This window comes from Priapulus caudatus, unplaced genomic scaffold, assembly GCF_000485595.1.
Source record: "Priapulus caudatus unplaced genomic scaffold, Priapulus_caudatus-5.0.1 Scaffold153, whole genome shotgun sequence".
NCBI classification, from domain to species: domain Eukaryota; kingdom Metazoa; phylum Priapulida; class Priapulimorpha; order Priapulimorphida; family Priapulidae; genus Priapulus; species Priapulus caudatus.
Genome location: NW_014577214.1, coordinates 382,664 through 405,775, shown reverse-complemented (window position 1 = coordinate 405,775; position 23,112 = coordinate 382,664). Strand labels below are relative to the sequence as shown.

At 39.5% G+C, this 23,112-nt stretch overlaps 3 protein-coding genes across 10 annotated transcripts; 2 read left to right on the top strand and 1 right to left on the bottom strand.

Moving 5' to 3' along the window:
* Positions 1 to 1,507: 1,507 nt before the first annotated feature.
* LOC106806317 (MICOS complex subunit Mic19-like) lies at positions 1,508 to 7,164 on the bottom strand. Of its 4 annotated transcripts, none has more exons than XM_014808211.1 (6): positions 6,928 to 7,161; positions 4,301 to 4,367; positions 4,026 to 4,195; positions 3,558 to 3,628; positions 2,284 to 2,419; positions 1,508 to 1,963 (listed from the first exon to the last, which is right to left on the bottom strand). In XM_014808211.1, exons 1-6 carry the CDS (start codon positions 6,997 to 6,999, stop codon positions 1,940 to 1,942), a joined length of 540 nt encoding a protein of 179 aa, XP_014663697.1. In that variant the 5' UTR covers positions 7,000 to 7,161; the 3' UTR covers positions 1,508 to 1,939. The 4 variants fall into 4 exon arrangements, with proteins under 4 accessions (XP_014663697.1, XP_014663698.1, XP_014663695.1 ...); XM_014808212.1 differs by having other exon boundaries at positions 4,026 to 4,189; positions 6,928 to 7,159; XM_014808209.1 differs by lacking the exon at positions 1,508 to 1,963 and adding an exon at positions 1,990 to 2,081 and having other exon boundaries at positions 2,241 to 2,419; positions 6,928 to 7,164.
* A 281-nt stretch (positions 7,165 to 7,445) lies between these two features.
* LOC106806316 (translocon-associated protein subunit delta-like) lies at positions 7,446 to 11,109 on the top strand. Its single transcript, XM_014808208.1, has 5 exons — positions 7,446 to 7,549; positions 8,778 to 8,902; positions 9,340 to 9,414; positions 9,788 to 9,943; positions 10,864 to 11,109. The coding sequence occupies exons 1-5, from the start codon at positions 7,495 to 7,497 to the stop codon at positions 10,966 to 10,968; spliced, it is 516 nt and encodes a 171-aa protein (XP_014663694.1). The 5' UTR covers positions 7,446 to 7,494; the 3' UTR covers positions 10,969 to 11,109.
* A 79-nt stretch (positions 11,110 to 11,188) lies between these two features.
* Positions 11,189 to 22,901, top strand: LOC106806315 (sugar phosphate exchanger 3-like). Of its 5 annotated transcripts, XM_014808203.1 has the most exons (11): positions 11,189 to 12,008; positions 18,061 to 18,153; positions 18,509 to 18,589; positions 18,772 to 18,840; positions 19,364 to 19,489; positions 19,630 to 19,762; positions 19,896 to 19,962; positions 20,238 to 20,328; positions 20,562 to 20,656; positions 20,963 to 21,198; positions 22,372 to 22,901. In XM_014808203.1, the coding sequence occupies exons 1-11, from the start codon at positions 11,838 to 11,840 to the stop codon at positions 22,596 to 22,598; spliced, it is 1,389 nt and encodes a 462-aa protein (XP_014663689.1). In that variant the 5' UTR covers positions 11,189 to 11,837; the 3' UTR covers positions 22,599 to 22,901. The 5 variants fall into 5 exon arrangements, with proteins under 5 accessions (XP_014663689.1, XP_014663691.1, XP_014663690.1 ...); XM_014808205.1 differs by lacking the exon at positions 19,364 to 19,489; XM_014808204.1 differs by lacking the exon at positions 20,238 to 20,328 and having other exon boundaries at positions 20,567 to 20,656.
* Positions 22,902 to 23,112: the final 211 nt, after the last annotated feature.

Genomic DNA, 23,112 nt, shown 5'->3' with positions numbered 1-23,112 from the left:
AGAAGATCTCTTCTCTGCTCTCTCTCATCTTCTGCTCTCTCATCTCTCTCGAATCAGTCTCATCTCTCCTCTCTCTCTACTCTTAATGGTCTCTCATCCTCTCCGTCTCCGTCGTCTCTCTCTCCATCTCTCTCTCGTCACTCCGTCTCTCCTCTCTCTCTCTCGAGTCTTCTCTCGCTCGCCGTGATCTCCTCGTCGTCGTCTCTCCTCTTCTCCTCTCTCTGTCTATGTTGTTGTGCTGCGCTTCGCGTGTGTGTGCGTGTGTATGTGTGTGCGTGCGCGCGCGCGTGTGCGTGCGTGTGCGGTGTGTGTCTATGTGAGTGTGTATCTATGTGTGTCCATGTGTGTGTGTCTCTGTGTGTGTATGCGTGTGTGCGTGCGTGCGTGCGTGAGCGAGTGTGTGTATGTGTTTTCCGTGCGGGTTCGCGGAACAGGTTTAGACGCATCGTTCTTTTCGGAGGACATATAAGTGGCAGGCGAACTCCGTGCATAATTATAGATAACGCGGGTAATGATCAAGTGAGCGCAGAACAGGCAAGCGTATACGCGGCTAGATAATTGCACGTACATTCGCGGTGGAACCATGCTCTGCTGCTCCCAGGGGCAGACGCGCGCGTGCGCTGCCATGGCAACCGATACTACACCAACGCGATACAAATCCACGAAATAATGCGCAAGAATTCATATAATTCATAATACGCAATGCTCAATGATAACCGATGGCGGCCCGTTTTTAACGCCGGTAGGCCTATTGTTTTGTAATCTCGTGTCGCGCTAGTTCCAGAAAGACTTCCTGAGATAATTCCTGGGTGCGGTGACGGAAGGAAAGGGGGGGGGTCGTCTATCAACAGCATCTCAGTAATGACGAGGGAGAGGCGCAGCTCCCAGTCAATGTGCATAGCTAGGCTGACGGGGTGGGGGAACAAGGCCGGGTTTCACTGACGACAATTCTCGATGATTACTGTACAGATATAGGTGGAGTACAACAGTAGAAGGCGCCCATAGGCAGCAGGCCTGAATAAGCATCCCATCATCCACACGGGATACGTCCTTACATAAACGCAGAGGTATAATCATATAAGTTATGAAACTGTTTTCATATTTCTACTAGGACTGTAGCCACCAATCTCAGACCAGGCTATCCACCTATCGTAAAATTGTTGAATAGGTTTTAGGCGAAGTAAGTTGTGTAACTCGTCTAATTAGAATTCATGTAGCATCAGAATAGCACGCATCACATGTGCCCCTACAGTACCGACCTCTATCGTTCCCATAAATAAAAACAATACAATTTACAAGCATATGCTCATTATGAGACTAAATATAAATAACTAGTGTAGTAGCCGTTGCCGTACTTAGAGAGTGTACAGACAAAAATTTCCCTTTATCTTTCAAGAGTTACCATTAGCAATCTATAAATTGTAATTATGGCATAACCTCGTTTAAGGTTTTAAACCTTGAAGTAACTATACGTCCTTTGCATCGAAAGACAAAGCAATGCAAAATATTGGTTATTAACTATACAACATACTTTTATTTCACTAAAAATGCACTATAACCTTTTGCAATCAAACCACATTGTGTGTTTCTTGGTGACAAAACTAACCATGAGTCTTTACACATACTGCAGATAACTGATAGCTGTAATATTAATGTGTTATAAATTTAAATGGTGCTCATGCAAGAATAACCACGTTCTCCTAACAATAACGATGTGCTTTTACATAGCTTTATGAAAGAACTGCACATGGTATCGTTAAAGAGATTAAAATAATTTAAATTGTTAATACTTTGCATAAGTAGCACAGTTTTCTAAACTGGGAAAATTCTAAAATAGTTGAATGAGTTACCACTGATTGCCAATAAAACACCAGCAACAACTGAGATGACACATTCGTAATTAGCTGATTGTATTCTTGCTCTTGTATTTCCTGTTGATTCAGCCTACCCTCGTGACAACATTCTAGAAAATAACAAAACAGACATTAGTTCATGAAATACTTTTATGCATAAAAGAACAAAGTGGTAAGTGAACATTAGGCAATTGATCAGCAAGATTATAATAAAACTATGTTACGTAGTTTAATGTGAAGTAAGATCTGTATTCAAATCCCAACAGTCACAGTAAAATCAATTTGTGCGCAAAGTGAGATATGCTAGTCGAAAGCTCATACTTGAAACAAAGTGCACCACTTATACTGTAAGGAATGGATGTTTTTACTATAGACAAAAAATATTACAGCAGGATAACACTAATAAATTCTGTTCAATAATTTTAGTTACCCCTCTAGTGTGGTCGACACACTGGACAAATGCTTTTGCCTCTTGGGAGCAGAGTAGAGTTTGTCCTCGGTTGGCTTCATAGCATTTCATTACACGCTCTTCCATATCCCCACAAATAGGCGTTTTCGGTTGTTTTCTACAAAAATTGGTGAAACTTATTGATTTGAAAAGCATGTAGATATGCTCTCACTGTCAGATTCACTGTTTATTTTATATCTCATCACAAAAAAACAAGTTGTTTCTATATGCACTGCATATGCATGTAAAGTTACTCAAAAGAATGTTAGCACTGTTAGAATTACTATGTAACTGTTCTTCTGCTTGTAAAGCATAGTAGCAAATTTGCTCATTCTACAAGCTCATATATACCAAATTATGTCAATAAAATTTGTATAACATCAAGAGCTAATAATACCTATAGTGTACAACGGAAAAACGGGGAAATAGTGCTATTTCACGACAACATTATTCTACTTTGCCTACGAGTCTAGAATAATTTTATGGCATTGCATTAAGCAGAATTCTTTGCTCTCTAAAACAAGACCAACCGCTTGTCAATACGATACTCCTAGGCTGAGATATTGGCCCCTAAACCTCCCCTCCCACATGCCTCACGCCGCCTCGCATCCCGGTTATTCAGCCACCTCTACGCCCCTAAGCATTTTGGCTATCGGTTTCGGTCACCGCTTGGAGTGCTGATAATTGATGTCACATGCCCAAATGTGGTACTCTTACTACACCATACAGTAACTGCTAGTAACTAGTACCCCTAGGGTAGTAGTAGTAGCCCTGCTAGAAAAGATAATGGGAGATAAGGGCATAAGCAATGCCCCCGAAAGTCACCTATGATAACCGAAACGCCGTTCATTCATAAAGTTATCACGGAAAAACCGAACTTTCACGAAGCAATGCTTAGGGGCGTAGAGGTGGCTGAATAACCGGGATGCGAGGCGGCGTGAGGCATGTGGAAGGGGAGGTTTAGGAGCCAATATCTCAGCCTCGGAGTATCGTATTGACAAGCGGTTGGTCTTGTTTTAGAGAGCAAAGAATTCTGCTTAATGCAATACCATAAAATTATTCTAGACTCGCAGGCAAAGTAGAATAATGTTGTTGTGAAATAGCACTATTTTCCCGTTTTTCCGTTGTACACTCTAGGTAGTATTAGCTCTTGATAACATTCTTAGCACGTATTTCCAACCTATACTTTTCACAGTGATGGGTTGGTTACCTTTGCTGCAATACATTAACATTATTTATGTCCAACAAAAACTTACACAAACTTGGCATGTACTTGTTTTAGTGCATTTTCAAATTCCTCCTTTGTAAGGCTGTATTGCTCTACATTCTGAGGAATTAATATAAACATTTGATCAACTATTGAGAAATTTTGTACACATGGCTGATGTTTACATATATAATGCAAATAATGTGATAATTAGGTTTTTAAAGAAATTAAAAAAGGACCATTTAAAGTGGAATGCAATTCTTTAGATATTTTATCTGTGATTATTGCTACAGTTGTAAAACATCTCAAATGTTCTCAATAAGCTAGAAATATGCAATGCAGTTACATTTTTTAAGTGCCATTGCGGCAAAATTTTGGCGTAAAGATTGAGTAACTGCATAAAATGATAACTAAGCTTAAGCAAGAGCCAACATTTCCTAGAACAAAATCATGACAAGCTACATTTATAGGTATCTCTAATGACACAAGATAGAAGGAGGCTGTAGATAGATTTTACCCTCTGTTCCAGTGCGTGCTGCCTCTCTTTGTAGTAGCTTTCTATTCTTCGAATCTCTTCTTCATGTTCCTGTTGACTGATTCCAGATGGGACAGGATAGCCCATAGGTGGTACCATTTTAGGGGCAGTAGCCGATGGGAGAGCGGGCTGTGAAACATGCTGTGCTGCAGATGGAAATTTAGGAATTCACACCCAAGCGTCAATGAACGAAAACTGTCATATTGATATTTTCATTTGTGTTTCCACCGTATCTTTTCTATTAAAACAATGCCTACCTTTTCTAGGTTCTCTTGGAGAAGAGTCTCCTTCGCCTGCAAGTCTTCTTGCCATTGACTCTGATATCTAAAGTAACAGGAAAATTTTTTAACAATAAGACATGGTCAATTTAGAGTTGAGAGTGATGAATATTTGCAGTTTTTATTTGTAAGGTTACGACATTATTATTTTGTTACAAAATGTATATACCTGTCATTCTAGAGTATAGATCCTGTATGAATATATCTGCACCTAATTAATTTTAGTAAACCTAGTTTTTATGAGTTAACAAACTATAGATTTTATTTTTAATCGTTCATCTTGTTAAAATTGCTTTAGCTGAAGCGTCTGTTTTTGTCTGTGTCCAAGTAATGTGTTTGTGAAAATACATCTACACAAGCATGCAAGAAAACCCTGCGCAAGAAAAATGTGTGCATGCAAGTTCAGAAGCTTTCATGGCAAACACAAATAAAAACTGATATAAATATAATAACTTTTATAATGAAAGTGTCAATGACACTGTAGCTCACCACAAAAAAGGACACAAATGAGTGAGTAAGAAGAAGTCAGTTTTAATTGAGCAACCATCGACGTACATTATAGAAACGATTGCCATCTGTATATCGCAATAATAATTTATAAACCAAAATGAATCACAATTTGTGACCGTAGATGGCGCTATACCCGCTTTGTAGTGATGGCGCTTGAAATAAATAGGTTATGCTGCGTTCCGACATGTTTTGTAAAACTTTACTCTAATATAGACGTTTTATCGGCAGAGTGGAGAGGAAATACCAATTTTGCATTAAAGATATTGTCAATGAAATCTTGTAAAACGAACCAGACGAGTGTGACACCACAGACTGTTTGTGTTTATATAATATGCTATATAATTTCCAAACCCTACCTAATTTGCATAATTTTTTTTTTAAATATCAAAACCCCTAGCCCTTATTCATTCACATACCAAAAATTATCTAAATCCGTTGAATCTGAACTGACTAATGGCAATTCCCATTTTTGCCAAAAAATTGCCGTGGCTCGAAAGTACGTCGACTGGCGTGCTTCAAAATAGGACGTTCCATATGGGAGCATAGCAGTAACAACTACACCCAATTTCAAACATGTGGGTCAAGCGGTTCCTGAGTTATCGTTGACCGAAACCAAATGTTGACGGACGGACGGTCGGACGACGGACAACGACCCATGGCAATAGCTCAACTTGACGATATCAAGGTGAGCCAAAAATAGAGAGAGGTGGTAGTACTGTATCATTTTTATAGACGCGTCTTGTACTCGATTCTTAGAGGTCCCGGTCACTTCAATTTCAAAGTAGTTAAACAGATGCATCAAAATTATTAATACAGTGCTGCCACCTGCACTTTATTATATTTTCCTTTTATATTGTCCTTTAATCATATTGACTTTTTTCATTCGCACCTCTCAGCTTGCATGCATGATTACCGACTTGCAGTTTGCTCAAAAGCTTGTTCATATGCGTTCAAGTTTTGATTTGAGTATGTCATGCACACTTCTGAACTTGCAAGTGCAGTTCTGAATTTGCATGTGTGGTTTTGTTTATTATGAGCCACAGAATAATATATAACAGAATCAATGTAGTTGGTAGCCTTCAGGTGTACTAAGAGTAAGGCACGTAATAAATAACGGGTTGTGTACGCTTGGTAAATGTAGAGTTTCCAGTATATTGTATTATCACACTTGTCTACTATCTACTCCTAAATACCGAAGGCTAGATACAATAATGTAACCCAACACAAGTGATTCACTCAGGGCGGTTTTATGGTGCGTTTTTCGTGACTAGAAACTTCCAAACTGGATTTATTCTAAACACGAACCTTTCTCCGCTATCCTGGGACTTACTATGTATCACAATACTGTGTATTAAACTAATATAACCTGTTACAAAATTTTGAAGCGACGAGCGGCGATATTTCGAGCGCCATTTCTGGTGACCTGTGACGCTGGCTTTCCCAATGTGCATAGCGATCGGCAAACTTCGGTTTGAAGAGCGGATGCATCACGGGATGCTAGACTGGTACCCGGTCCCACCTCTCGGCTTAGTTACTCGATGGGTATGGTACGAGTAATCGAGGTGGGAGCGAGTACCAGTCTACACGGGATGCCTGAGAAATAGCAAGTGGATGTGGCGCGTATCCTTCACCGACTAATCGGAGGGCTCGCAGCACACTAAAGCCAGAGCATATAAACAGAGCTAAAGCTGACCGAAGTTTGCCGATCGCTATATGCACATTGGGAAAGCCAGCGTCACAGGTCACCAGAAATGGCGTTCGAAATATCGCCGCTCGTCGCTTCGAAATTTTGTAACAGGTTATATTAGTTTAATACAGAGTATTGTGATACATATACTGATAAGTGATATACTAGTAAGTCCCAGGATAGCGGAAAAAGGTTCGTGTTTAGAATAAACCCAGTTTGGAAGTTCTAGTCTCGAAAAACGCACCATAAAACTGCCCTGAGTAAATCACTCAGGGGCTCCTCCAAAGAAAAGAATAAGCTCGCGTTGTAACACTACTCTTGTGTTGGGTTATATTATTGTATCTAACCGAAGGCGAATCCATAATTTATTCATTATATTTATAAACGTCCAAGGAGACTCACAAATTACCTTCACTACACCGTTTCCATCCTCGTCCTCCATCTCTACTGTTACTCGGCGGGTGCTACTGGTTCCACCCATTCCGTACCAAGCTAGGTGTGACAGTTCAATATGTATAAGCACAGCCAACTAATGGTCTTAAGAATATGGATATCCCTAGTCGTGCAACCTTACAAACGAGTGAAATTACTGGGTGCTGCCATATCACTGGACCGGCGACAAGCAACTTCCTGTAAGTAGATGATCCCCATCTCTTCGCTGCATAGGTGGGCAACAATAAGATTTCAGAAGTGTAGAGCTGGGGTAACATCTGATTAAATAAGTCCCGTTTTATGCGAATTTTTGCAAAATAAAGCTGTAAAGAATAATTTAAAAAAGAAAAAATATTTGTAATATTAATATTAATGATAACACTTGTATCAAATATTGTAGATTTGTCGGTTTTGTGCATTTTGTGATTGCACAGATGGGGATGGTGGTCTTTTTTATTGATATAGAGGCTTATTATATTGACTATGCCGCATGGACCCGTCTACGAACTCATTGAGTTGCGCGCCCTCTGTCGCATCTACAACCATGGCCGTCGAAATGTTCACGTCTTTGCTAGTTGGTCTCTTCATTCTATCTTTAGGTACGGTATTGTATGTCTTGTACACGGTTATGTATGCTAATTGTTATGTAACTTATTGGTACTACTGTTTATGACTAATAATTTATCTTAATTTACGCTTCACATCGATGGCAATGATGTATCGAAATACCTAAAGCTGAGTGACGGCTTGTCTTGCCGGTGGGTGACGTGGCTGTTGAGTGTTGTTTATGGCTGCCTAGCCACATGTACACGTATCGACGATTTTCGAGTTCTGGCTTTTTGTTGGTCTAGTAAAGACTGGTATATTACTAGATCATTAAAGGTCAAAAATGAGTAACACCTTAGTTTTGCCTACGATGCTACCTAGGCTATGTTATGTATCTGTTTGTGGGAATAGGTACTGAGTAGGCTTACTGAGTACTGACACTGTGCGAAGCAAGTTGTATATAAACCTATGACTATGTTATAACTAATATGTATTATATGTATATATTTGTATATTACTTAATACTGTAAGAATTTACACATGTGGCTAGTGTTGCCCTGTAGCTAGCACTAGCAGACAACAAGTAATATATTTTAGTGAATGCACAAAAACTGTGTATCAAACTAAGAGTAAGAGAAGCTAGGGCCATGAGAATTGAGGTATGAGTTTACCGTTCACCGCCCGCATGTCGTCAGAGCCACCGCCGAAAATATTCGTTATTTCAAAAGTATTTCATTATTTTCATTTTTAAATCATTAAAACCCAAGTTGTCCATTCAGAGCGATTAAAACATACATTACCAATACAAAAACGCTATAGGGCCTATTTACATCCTTCATTGGGGTCCTGATCCCCCTCTGGCTCTTTGAGACCTTGGGTTTGGTTTTGGTTTAGGGCGCAAAAGCATGCTGACGTATCCTGAGTACATCGACTTACAGCCTGATCCCGAAAAACGGGGCAACGCATGAACAATGGGTTAACTACAAATATTAAATGAATAATGAAAAATGAAAAGTGAAAAACAGTCTCCTCACTTTTCAAAATATCTCAGACGGTAAACTCATACCTCAATTCTCATGGCCTAATGGCAATGCAATGCTAACTTCAAATCATCTCCTGTCCTGCTAATTTTTGTTCTAATACACCCCGGTGGCAATAGCAACTGAAATCAAGGCAGGTAGAGTTCACTAATACTGATTTTTGTTTCTGGAAAATTACTTGTCTAAAAAAAAGTATTGTTAATTCAAATTGTGATGATACCTGTTGTTTGTCTCTCGGTAGCTTCAGCTGAATCATGCCTGAAACCACAGGTTGACAGCCAGGTATACTCCACACATGACGCAGCTGTGGTAGTGAGTACAGCATTAGTGACAGAGTTTACGCTGAAGTGCAGTAATGGTGCTAAGGTGAGTGGAAAATGTTATAAAAACGTGCAGCTAAAATGTTGTAAACACTGACAAATTGTTATGTTTTAAGCTATTCATCTATAAATGCTTATAAGGCTTCATTTTAATATTTTGCCCCAAATCCATTTAGACCTGTCACCTGTAAACTCTAAAAGCAACTATATTCCTGATTATTACCAGCTAACTTTAAGGCCTAGTAGCAAAGGTTATATTGGATGATAGACATTCCTACAGCTATCTAATTTATATCTGAGTATTCTTGTATTTCTTCTATATTTGACCAAAATTCGTCTCGTATTTCCTATATCTTTCTCCCAACAAGCGGCTTGGAAGTATAATGCATCTTTGCACCTGCCTCACACATCCAAAACTAAATATAAAGAATTATAGTCGATCTATGTTGTTAACATTTTATCGCAATATTTCAATCGTTACAGAATCTTCCTCTCTATGCCGAGATTAATGGTCGTACAACACCTGTGACCAAAAGTGAAGATGGGACGAAATATCAGGTAAAACCTCGTTTCATTTTCAAGTTTACTTTCCATTTTCTGGTTGATGTTATGTTGTTGTGAGAAGTTGAAACACCATGCTATGAATAACTCTCAGATTACACCGATAACCTTTTGTTAAAAATTTATGGAGTTTTGTATACACACGGACTGTTAGATCAGTTAGTAATAAACAAAATGCTTGCAGAATTTACTATAGATGTTTGGCGTTAACGGTCACAGGAATACCTCAGTGTAATGCTAAACGTGGTAGCCAATAAGTACTCAATAAAACTACAGTTGGTAAACTAAGTAAATAATATGGTTGAGATGGTAAAACACTGTTGCTAATAGCTGTCAGTATGGTCTAACAAAATGCTATTTCATATGACAGGTCAGCTGGGTAGGTGAACATAAACTGGCACCAAGGAACGTTTATCCGATCAGGGTGTTTGATTCTGAAGGCTACCAACAGCTTAAGAAAGCTCAACGCAACGAAGAAAACGTTGGCAACGTCAAACCACTTTTCACCATCGAGCTAAATCACCCGGTATTGTATAATTTTATCAAAAGCAGATGGGCAGGGGTGTAACTATCTCATTTTGCCTGGTGGAAAGGAGGGACCATGCACCTTTTGTGTACGGCGAATTGAAAAGTGCACAGTTTGCCATTATCTATTGACTATACATGTAATACTAATAGTATCTACATTGGTCTGGTGGGACTGTACCGTAGTATTTGGACGCTCCGTAGGCATGCTTTTTTGTTTTGCTCTTGTTTTCTTTTTGTTTGAATCTTGTTTTGCACGGCCGTAGGAAATAGTAGCTATGCTCTTTTGTTTTCTTTTTGTTTCGCCTTGTAACCTGACACACATAACACAGTCTTACTAATTTACTACATATTGCAAATTGTTTCAATCAAATGTTTCCATCAGTGACCGGGAAGTCCGCCATGTTTGTTTATTGCGACCGTTTGGTGGGGCGCAGATGACTACTGCGCATGCTGCGCATACGCTGTGTGCGCCCTTGCAAAACAAGAGGTGCCTGCGCGCATGCGCACTTAGGAGCATCCAGTTTCGGGCGAGCGTCCAAATACTACGGTACAGGACAACTGCTCCATTTTACTCTCCTGCACTAGCTCTGGCCCTAAAGGGTGGGGAGAAAAGAAGAAGTTTGTTCTGTACTCCTGGATTGCACCTGAAAATGTTTATTAAGTGTATGGCTATGTTCTCACTGCAGTTTGGATTGCAGGAACAGGGTAGTGTGCAACATTTATTACAATAATTATATTATGTAATATTGGATATGTTACTATTAAATATAAATAAAGAAATATATATATAATTATATATATTATTGTTTTGCCCAAAATCACGGGATGCTATCCGAAGTGTTTCCTTGTTACAATAAGATTACTGGTTTTTGGCTGTGTGTGCTACTACTGATATGTGTGTATGTGGGCTGTTTGCAGGGTCAGTACAGAGGGCCGTGGCTGCAGAGTGAGTTTGTGGCAGCAATTGGAGCCATTCTCGTCTGGTATATCGCCTACAGTGAAAAGGCGAAGATCCATGCATAAGACTATCGTCGTACTCATCTGGTGGTTGCCGTTCCATTTAATCCATTCACTTAAAAGGTCTTTGTAGCAATTTAATAATATTGGATGTATAAACCTTTTTTAATTATGAGCAATAAAGTCTGAACGTTTTCATAAAAAGTATTTGATATTTTTTTGACGTGATTTTTGAGCGTGTGTATCGAGCTGTTATAGTGTTTCACACGTCTAAGCAATACATGATCACTGTAGCTCGAGTCATGACAAGTAAGCAATGGTGAAAGTCTGTTATGTATTTTGATTTGATATATTCATACATCAATGCTTTAGTATGGTAATTATCAATGCATGCATTACAAACACTATTTAGATAAAAAATATATATATAATGATAAAATGTAAAAAAAATACCAATGGAAATGCAGAAAAGTGTGAGAGGTACACTTATTCACAGTGAGGTCTCTGAACAGGCTGGAAATGGCAGTTGAGGTCCTTACAGTTTATCGGTGTTTTGGAGGGCGCTAGATGGAATGGGCAGTAATCGGAGGTGTTACCAGCAATCTGGATACTGCAGGACTCGTCGAATGAGCTCTCAATTTTATATCTGGTAAGGTGTTCCAGCCCCCCTATTCATTCTATAAACAAATGAAATTTTTGTGTAGTTATTATTATATTGTTTAGCTTCTTTGTTTCTGTCATTCCAATTGGAAATTTTCTCCTTTCCTCTTTAGTTAATTGCAAATTTAATGCCTTTGCTACTGCGATCCGAAGTATTGATCTGTCCATCTGATTAACTTTGTCTATTTCCGTCTTCGATATAGTTCCTAGGACGTTGAAGACTGATGGCTCTAATCTCCTTATGAGGTTATAGGAACTAATAAAGTATCCGAGAGATGGCGCTGCTGTATGCAAACAACATTTGCTCCGAATTTCCAAGATGTGGCATGCATAAATCTTGTGCAGCAAAAATGTTAAGGCAATTACTTGGTAGACGGTTCTTGGTTTTTGCTATAGCCTGGCTTGCTTATGCATCTGGTTACCTGCTAAGAAAACCCATTGGAGTGGTATGTATAACGTATTCAAAATTAGTTTGCTTCAATGATGATGATCTTTGACTTTGTCAGTTTGTGATCTTCAGCGTGACGGTGGATCATTGTTTTGGCTAGCAGGCTCACAGGCACAGGCACTTGAAACCAAGGAGCTAAATATATTTAGCTCCTTGCTTGGAACGTCTCAATAAAAAAAAGGTAAATAAACACGAAATGTATTTACTACCAAAGTCTTAATGTTTCTCTACTTTGTTTCGCCTATAATCACCTGTAAATGGCAGTCAAAATCAAATGCTCATCTGCAACACGCAAGTACACCGCACGCCCGTGCTGTGCACAAACAACATGAATAAGAGCACAGGCACTTGAAGCGTTTCATCTGTAAACACACGCCGCCACCATTGCTGCTGCGCTGCACACTGACACATAAATATATAGCAGGTAAGAAAGCGTGCGCCAGAAATTCGCTCGACGCTCGCTGCATTTCACATGATTACAACACAAAAACTCAACCTTCCGACTCCATCTTTGCTGCTAATTGAAGAACAGTGTTCACTTGTTGTAGAAATATTATGTCTCAGTTCGAAACAGAGCTGTGTCACGCAAAATCACGAATGAAATCATGAAATTCTCGCGATCGCTAGCACTGCGAACGTGATGTTAAGGAATTTCGGAATCTGAAGACCCTTTCCGGCCGTATTCGTATATGTTAATAGTTATCTATAGCAACGCCCCACTGGCGGCTTTGACGGGGCTCACATGGGAGGCGGAAAGCAGCGCTGTTGTTTCCCAAAATGCAGTGCGCTGCCTTTAGCCATGTACTTAAGTTCATTAACATCACGCACGCAGTGCTAGCGAACGCGAGAATTTCATGATTTCATTCGTGATTTTGCGTGACACAGCTCTGTTTCGAACTGAGACATAATATTTCTACAACAAGTGAACACTGTTCTTCAATTAGCAGCAAAGATGGAGTCGGAATGTTGAGTTTTTGTGTTGTAATCATGTGAAATGCAGCGAGCGTCAAGCGAATTTCTGGCGCACGCTTTCTTACCTGCTATATATTTATGTGTCAGTGTGCAGCGCAGCAGCAATGGCGGCGGTGTGTGTTTCCAGATGAAACGCTTCAAGTGTCTGTGAATAAGAGAGCAGGTAGGAAAGCGTGATGGCAAAATTCGCTCGACGCTCGCTTCATTTCACACGATCACAGAACGAAAACACATCCAACGGCTTCCATCTTGGTAGCTATGTGTACATAAATGTTCACTTGTTCGAATTATAACGCTGGCCTTTGTTCTTACCTACTCCCGCAAGAGATATCTTGTGAAATCCTGCAGGAAATGGTCTCTCCGTGAAATTGTAAAGAGGACGAGATGTCTGTTTATACACGAGTAATGGGGCGCATTGCATGCCGGGATGAGCTGCTGCCGGCCTCCGAGCTTCGTTTCGAGGCCCGCCAAGCCAAGCACAATGCGCGCGGGCATGACGTCACGCACACACGACTACAGCGATCGATCGAAAGTAGCGCCGTTAGGGATTTTCGGATGATACCTTACTCTTTACATTTTTACGGAGAGAACATTTCCTGCAGGATTTCACGAGATATCTCTGGCGGGAGTAGGTAAGAACAAAGGCCAGAGTTATAATTCAAACAAGTGAACATTTATGTACACATAGATACCAAGATGGAAGCCGTTGGATGTGTTTTTGTTCTGTGATCGTGTGAAATGAAGCGAGCATCGAGCGAATTTTGTGATCACGCTTTCCTACCTGCTCTCTTATTCATGTTGTTTGTGCACAGCGCGGGCGTGCAGTGTACTTGCATGTTGCAGATGAGCAGTTGACTGGCATTTACAGGTGATTATAGGCGAAACAGAGTAGAAAAACATTAAGACTAGTAAGGTAGTAAATACATTTCACGTTTATTTATCTTCTTTTTTTTTTATTGAGCCGTTCCAAGTGCCTGTGAGCAGGCCTGCAGCAGTTAATGACAGCGGGCTATAGTACTAGAGCTATGTTTTGGCATGTGCCATCTTCTAACGATCCTTGGACCTTCTGGCTTTAGCTTCTTTGTTTCTGTTATTTCGTATTGGAATTCTCTTCCTTCACCATTGGGAAATTGCAAAATTGCAACTTTTTCTACTGCAATTCGCAGTGTTGATCTAGCGATTTGATCCACTTCTCACTCCGCCTTCGTTATTACATAGCTCTAGTACTATAGCCCGCGTACAGTTGCCGCAGGCCTGCAATCCTGCCTGCAGTTCCAGTTGCACACACAGTTGCAGTTGCAGCAGGTGGTCTGGGTTGTGCAGGCCTGCGGCAACTGTACGCGGGCTATAGTACTAGAGCTAGTTATTACATTACTACATTACCGGGCATTAGTCCTTTTGAAGACTAGCATTTAGGGGGGGCCTATGAGGTTATGAGAATGAGGTTATCTTTCCCGAGACTCGATAGCGAGAAAAATTTCAATACAATTGACAATAGTCGATACAATTGCCGCTTCGCCACTTGCAATTAACATTGACCCAGCATTAATTTTCGTAAATGTGGGGATCGGCCCTTTAAAATCGACAGAGGTCTTTTTTCATAAAATGCCTAATTATTTCTACCAACAAATATGCCCTTTCTTGACAGAAAGGCAGAAGAAGGCGATTGATACTCGTCTCTGGTTCTGGCAATCTGCACGAGATTCAATCTAACTCCTAGCCTCCAAATTAGTTTCCAAGAAACATTAATAAATCAAAAGACCTAGTGACGTGTGTTGACGTTAGTCTCGCCACCTGTCACGCTATTGCAGAACCGAACAACACTGTACACAAGCCTATGAATGTATGTATGTATGACTGGGAACCTTTAGATCGGTATTGCCCTGCAAAAAAAAGAGGGAAAAAAATAAAATAAAAAATAAAGTCTGTATCCCTTTATAGATTTGTGAGTGCAGCTGATCTAGCTCCCCAAAGTATCTCCAGGTACTGTTTAGTAAGCTGAACTATAGTAATAAGGCTGCTGCCAACCCTAAACCCCAGGTAAGTTTTTAAGAGCTCCTGCATGTCATACATGCGAGGTTTCTGTTGCCTCCAAACCTGTTCTACGTTTAATCATATTAAAAAAAACTTTTTCTATGGTTTTCATATTCAGGACATTCTAGTAAAAAGTGCTCCAGGGTCTCAAACTCTCCTTTCCCACAAATTAAGCATTTATCTTCACCTCCCCAGTGTCTAGTTCGTTTATTCAATGGCAAGCACCCCGCTCTGCATTGAAAGAGCAGGCTACTCCCAAGACTATTATCATAAAAGGACTCTTTATCAGGCGTCTTTTTTTCTTTATACAATCCTAGCGAACTTTTGTTTTCTATCACTTTTTTCCAGACATTACCACTCTGTTTAATTGCTTTTTCCACTCTAACATTCCAATCTTTAATACCCCCCCCCCGTTAACTCTTCGTCTAGCCTCCTATCCAAGTCAAACTTTGTTATGAGGAACCTGGTTCTCCTCATTCAGTCTGATCTGAATTTGCCAAATTCCATTGCTTCCGCTATCTGTTTACATTTACGTTCATTATGCATATATATTTTATCCTGCCCCAATATTTAATTTTACTTTTGGCCTCTCTCTCTTCAAAAGTTGACCATCTAATCTCCCCTCTAATACTCTCCAGTCCCACATAAGAGGGTGCCCCTAGTAACTCCCTTCCCAGCTGGTTTTAAGTCCTGTCTAGTGCCTGGAGCGTGGAAGTTCCTCCTTTTTTAACTTTAAATACTAGGGCTTTATTTGTATACGTCAGTGCAGGCACTGCAACTGCTTTCCACCCAATATCTATTGAAACTATAGAATGCTTTTGAAGCTATTGCTCCCCTGTATTTTCTTGCTTTTTTTCGTATATCGTCCTCATGCTGTTGTAAGCAGTTATCGATATTGTCACTAAGCTTTACCCCCAGGTAAGTGTATTCAGATACTTGCTGCAAATTCATTGCTCCCAGTTTCCAGACACCCTGTTGCTCCTCTATCGGCTTATTGAGAATCATAATTTGGGATTTCTGTTCTCCAAAAACCATTCCAACATTTTCTGCAAAGTCTGCGGCAATGCTCAACATACTTTCCATTTTACTCCTATTCTCTGCTAGCAGAACCACCACATCCGCGTATAACATCCCCGGAAAGCAATTCCCTCCAATGCACAATCCATTTGCATTTGTTACGAGCCTAGTAGACAATTCATTGATAAACAATGCGAAAAGGATTGGTGATAAAAGGCAACCCTGCTTTAGACCTACATTAGATGCTATCCAATCCGATTCAAACAGTCCCAAACTTATCTCTGATTCATTGTTCTTGTACATAGACTCCACTAGCTTAACGAACCCATTACCCAAACCTATTCTTCTTAGTTCCCTTAGTAATTTATTCCTATCCACCCAGTCATAAGCTTTTTTGAAGTCCAAGAATGCAAAGTATAATGGTTTTCTTACATGTTTCGCCTGCTGAATGCATTGGGTTATTATAAATATATTATCTCCCGTGCGCCGATCCCTCCTGAAACCATTCTGTAACTCCCCCAAAATATTTGAGTCTTCTAACAATTTTTCCAGTCGATCTCTAATAATTCCCATGAATAACTTACGTTGCTCGTTAAGGCAATCGGTCTGTAGTTTTGCAGAAGCTGTTTATCCAAGTTTTTACCCTTATAAACTAATGATACTTTTGATTTCTTCTATAAATCTGGGAACTCTAATGACTGTAGAATTTTATTAAAGAAGACCGTTAGTGCTTTGACTAGGAATTTTCCCCCAAACTTTAGAAATTCGTTTGGTACCTCGTCAAAGCCACAGGCCTTGCCCTGCTTACTTAGCTTAAAGGAACAGTAGCCTCTAGGATTTTACTGCATACAACGTACTGTACTTACTGTATAACAAATCGTCTATACCCACACATACGTATTTGTTACCAGATACCTAATTTAATTGTTATAATTAATTACACATCAACGCTACAAAATTTGAATGGCGCCATGACACCCGCGACCGTGCTGCCACCCCGAAAAAGTTGCGTATTTGACAATTTATTTTGCACGTTACAGACCGAGTGCTAATCACAAAATGGCAATTATATTTATACATAAATGCTATTTAACTGAACGATATTCATTTTAGGGCAAATTTATTCATATTATAATTGAAACTATATATGTCGTTTATAAGATATTACAATCCTTTTACTTTTAAATGAATAAATAAGAAACACCCTCGGTCTGTAGCCCTTGGTAGCTGGAAAGTGGTTTTGCGCAACTTATCAGATCGTGCGCTTTGAGTGGCGCCACCATCGTTGTAATCAAACTGTAGTCATTAGTTTTAAAACATTTAAAAAAAATATTTCTAATGGTCATTGAACCATGAAAACTTTTTATGTAGGGTAATTATAACCTAAATTACCTGAAAATAACCCTAGAACCTAGAGTAAACTTTCCCTTTAATTCTAAGCCGCACCTCCTCTACCGTTATTCTACTTAACAAAGTATTTCTAATATCTATATGAGGGCTATATGTAAATGGTTGGGACTCCTGGGGGCCCACTGAGATGCCAGAGTCCGAGTTGATTTTTCGCCAGAAACCCGTGAGTTCATTTTCTATATTCTCTTTTTTTTCAAGACGCACCCATCTTCGTTTATTATTTTAACTATGCCATTGCGTATAGGTTCTTCCTTTCTAATTAGCTCCCAAAAACGTTTAGTACTTTTCCTACCCGCGGATTTTATGTTTATAACCTGTTGCTTTTCAAAGTCCGCTCGTTTAATTTCAAGAGTAGTAGTTTAGCACCCCGGATTAGTTTGGCACATATATGCGAACTATATAGACTGGGGTCCTAAACTAGGATTGAGTGTATCAATATATTGACCTTGTTGTACCTTCTAGATAAAAGTTGACTTGGACCAAGAACTCTCGTTCACAAAACTGTAGCTAGGGATGGGTGGACACTGCCATGACACTACCTGATCACAATATTTAATGATTTCTTACACTATAGTATAGATATGTTTATATTTACATCTATATGTTGTACTTTCTAGATAAAAGTTGACTTGGAACAAGAATTTAAATTCACAAAGCTGCAGCTAGGATGGATGGACTCTGCCTTGACACTACCATATGCAACTTTTCAAGTAAATAATTTATCCCAATGTATAAAACCGTGAGTGGTAAGTCAATAATTCTAATATGGCCTTATTAACAGCTAGATCTGTGTTTGATGAGGCAAGATAGAGCTTGGAGAACACCAGTAGTGTTTTTTCTGGGATTACATATGAGATAGTGGTAGAAATGTTTCTTTTAATTTAAGGTTTCATAACTAACCTTAATCTGATGTAGAAATTTTTTGAAATAGATATTTTAAAAGGTAATTATACCGTAAGAGAAGCGTGTGACAATCTGACATTAAAATGAAGAGCCATTATCTCAGTCAGGTTTCGTGATGTGTCAGTTTTCAGATGATTCCCATTTTAAATGCCAATATTACAGGTGTTATTTGGATCAGTTGGTGACACACTTGGTGCTAGACGTACATCATCTGCTGGATTGCTGATCGCTGCTGTATCCATGGTAAATGTTGGTAAATGTGATTGTTTTATCCGAATGCACAATTATTACATTTACACGCGTTCTGTCAGAATTCATGTTTCAGACAAAGGTAGATTTTTTCTGCATCAATGACGACACATTAATACACTTAATACACGTTAATACAGTTCATTCCCTTATGTAAATGTAGGTGTTTTATTCAGGTTAGCTTTGGCTATTGGAACCACCTAAGGATGTTCCTGATGTTACTGGTCATCAATGGCATTGGTCAGGTAATGATGCGACTAATTTGAGGTGGTTTGGCATTAATTTTTTATTTTCAAACATTGGTGCAGAAATTTTCAATATATAATCATGGTAAGTGCGTTTGACGTTTTCATTACTTTGCCAATCTGGCAAAAATGCAGTGAATGTATAAATATCTTCTAATAATGGTCATTTGGGAATTTAATTAGATAAAACTTAATCAGGTAATTAGAAGACTATTAAAATAGCTAGATTGCATTCTAAGTATGAGTTCTAAATTCGTTGCCTTAGTTGTAAGTTAAAATAGATTCACACTATATATGCTTCACTGTACTTTTCACTAGAACACACCCTGCTGCAGGGTATATAGCACCAGTCACAGACGAGGGAAAATCAGCACGTAATATCGTGGATTTTGGTGAGATTGGCCAGCATTTTCCCAGTTTCATTCACTATCGTATTACTAGTATTGATGATGCACAAGTCTATCTCCTGATTCTGTTTGTCTGCCACACACTTAGCCAAAACTCTTAATTACATTTGTACTAGTCCCAGTGCTGGCCAAACTTCATAAAGATCATAGGATTGTGGTTTACGAACAGTAATAGAAATACTGTGTTTGGAATCTATGGAACATGTGCCTTCGCCGGTGGAATTGCAGGAACATCTCTCGCGGTTAGTGGTATGCCTAACGACAGTTGAATTTCCATTGCAACTAAAATTGTAAGAATAGCTCACATTTAGTAGTTGACAGGATCTAATATGTGCATACTCTATATGGCCTTCTCATTCTTAAAATGGGAATGTGTTTGTAGGTGTATCTCCAGGCATCCTATGGATGGAGACACATCTTCTTTCTACCATCTGTGATTGTGGCAGTCTCGAGTGTTCTGGTTTTCCTCTTCTGCTCTGAGCCCTCTGAGCTAGGACTTGTCATTCCAAGCAAAGGTGCGCATTTACAACTATAAACAGCAGATGTGTATATTTCTAGCTTCATCTGTATTTTTAAGGTATTTATTTTGAGATAATTTGCATGTAGTTGCAGGAATCTCATGACTGTGTTCATTGATATTTGATACAGATCTGCAAACTACGTCCAACAGGGATGTTTCGACTGTACTATCCTGGTCAGAACTCTTAAAAATGCCGTAAGTTTCTTTAGTCTGTGATCGTTTAATTGAATGGGGAGAAATTGAAAATAGAAGAAATATATTATTATTATATATTTGTCTGGGTAGTCCTTAAATGAATATAGTGCATTGTAAACATAGGTTTATGGCATTGCTAAAAAAAAAAAATTTTAGATAGTGGGTAAACAATACATCTGCACTTAATAAGTTAATATTTAGTCAACAATGTAGTAAAGTAATAGTAAAATAGTAAGTTAATACTTGAATCTGTGTGATAATTATTTTTACAATAGGATTCTAATCGATGTGTCATTGGCCATGTTCTGTTTGAAGCTTGTGAGATACTGCATGTATATGTGGCTACCATTGTATCTACTAAGTCATGTAAGTCTAAGCAACCTATAGGTACTAATGAAATAAATTTATTCTGATGGATATATTAACAATTGATAGGTGAATCGTCAGAGAGACGGACAAATGGATTGATAGATAGATTGATTGATTTACTCGATCACTTGATTGATTGATTAATTGATTGATTGCATGATTTTGATGATTCTGATAGGGGTTCATTCTGGCCACATGTATGATTTAGTTTTTTCTCCATTTTTTACAAGCTTAGCTATGGTAAAACGGAAGCCGGCATGTTTTCCACGATGTTTGAAGTGGGAGGAGTGGTCGGCAGTGCAACAATAGGACTCGTGATTGATAGGTTTGAACCTTGCCTCCAGTTCAATATTGCCATACCAATTGATCTATTGATTGACAGGCTCAATCCAATCATTGTGATGAGGCACTCTAAAAGACAATGCTTGCTACGAAGTGCTGTAAAGTCAACAATTTGGCACGGGCACATGAAAAACATATAAACTCCTCTAGCATAATTGACATAGCAACAATATCTAAAGGGGTGTGGTTACTTCCTTCATAGGCACAGGTAAAGTGAAGTGTATGTGTAAATATTATACGTGAAATTTTCGTTTCGATCGTGTAGGTAACGGTCGTGCATTTCATATAGGATGTTCAAAGGCAACGGCATCTTGGGATCAGCGATTTCGGCTCTCTTCTGTACAGTGTGTTTGTTGTGCTTCACGCTCACCCGCCACTGGGGAGTCGCCTTCAACAGTGCATTCATGGTGCTCGTAGGAGCTTTCAACTGTGGACCTGACACCATCTTGGGAGGCTCTGTCTCAGCACAGCTGGGAGAGATGAATGGCCGCTCATCCGCAGCTTCCGTGACTGGCATTGTTAATGGTACGATTCATCTTAGATCAGTTGGTGACAGCCACGCCCACACGGGGAGAAGTGACGCGGGTGTTGTGTCAACACGGTGCAAAGGCCCGGTTTTTACAAGCACAGGACTTTAACACAGCGGTTATTCAACGTTACCTTAAGCACTGGTTTATGCACTTGTTTCTGTTGAACTTGGCTTTTGCCTAGCAATCCTAAGCCCCGTATAGATGCAAGTAAATGTTTTAACGGTCTTACCTGGAGCATTTTGTGGGCACCAGCAGTGCCCATCAGTGCCCATCAGTGCTTCTCGACTCCCAGGCAGTGGCTGGAGGGCTGGGTCAGCAGTTATGCTCGTTCTTAGTCGTTGCAAAGTGCAGGACTAGGAGTGAGACACATGTAACCTTGACTATTGTTGACACAAAGCGTTGTTTTGCAAAACCCAGTTCCGTCTGTCACGAGCACCAAAATGTAACGACGGCTTTTACACTAGTTTGAATGAGTAATTTTGAGTAAAAGAATCAAGAAGAGTGTATAGAATTTATGTTCAACTAAAGATATAATGTTTACAAAACAACCGGCCACGATACAGTACACGTCCGTCTCGTATGTCTACCCGTCTTCCAGTTCAACAACCCACAATGACACAAAGAAATGCGCACACGCGCATAAGCGCGTGTGCTCACTTCTGTGGTCAAAACCAGACTCCCGACTCCTACATCTTTCCACTCAATCTGCACCCCTATTTCACAATCTCTCTGAATCGCTTCTCTACTCGCACTCGCACACTCAACCTAGTTATATGATATACTACATGCTAACTACCTGACTCTACCCAACCTAAGCTTACTAATGTACATCCGTACACCACATGTTACAAAGGCAAGGATAATGGTTCATAGAACCAGCTTCAGGATAGCGAATTGGTTTCTGAAATCCTGCTTCCTAATTGGAAACATTCCATTAGTATTAATCCTATAGTTATTACATTATTTTATTTTTTTATGTTATATATCTTATTTTCATCTTAGCAGCATTGACCTGCTGGTAAACATTTGTGGTATTGCGAATAACATGTATACGTTCAGCATCACACGGGCTTCGCATGTTCAGTCCAGTGACTGGCACTGTAGACATCACGTTCTGTGGAAGTGACACGTTTCAAGGTGACCTCTAACAAAGGAACGTCTGTTTCAGGATTTGGCACTCTGGGCACCGTGGTGCAGGGACCATTGATCGGCTTTGTATCAGAACACTATGGCTGGCCAGCCGTCTTTTACATCATGGTCGCTTTCTCAATGTTGGGGAGTGTGTGCATCTTTCACGCCAGCACGCTAAAGGCTGCACTCGCACAGGAACAGTCAACGAGCTCTGGCGACAGTAGGAGGGATATACAACGGCTGTTAGTAGAGCAGGAAATCTAGCATTTGTTAAAAGAAAATGTTTGACGAAATAATGGGTCAATTAGGTGACATTTTAATGATAAAATAATAGTAATTTACAATGACCCAAATGTTATAAATGCACAATTTACGGGTGATAGTAATAACTTAAATATTTTATTTCCCTATAGTATTAGCACGTGGTGCTAGAAGTGTGCTACAGAAATTACCTTTATATCACTGAATTATATTTAATATTTTATTAAATTATATATTATAATTATAATTATAATTATAATTACACTGAGTGTGGAGTAAAGGAAGTCTGCAATGAGCACAAGACAATGATTTCTCTTTTAAGTTTTTGTGCTGTTTTTTCTTGCGTTTCTAGACCTGTAAAGGCCTATTTACACGATGCGTCCTAGACGTACGTCCTCGACGTACGTCAGACGCATACGTTCAAAACGCACCGTGTAAACTATGCGGTACGACACGATTTTATGCCCCTTGCTATATCGGATGCACAGGACGCATGTTCTAATTTCATCCGACATCG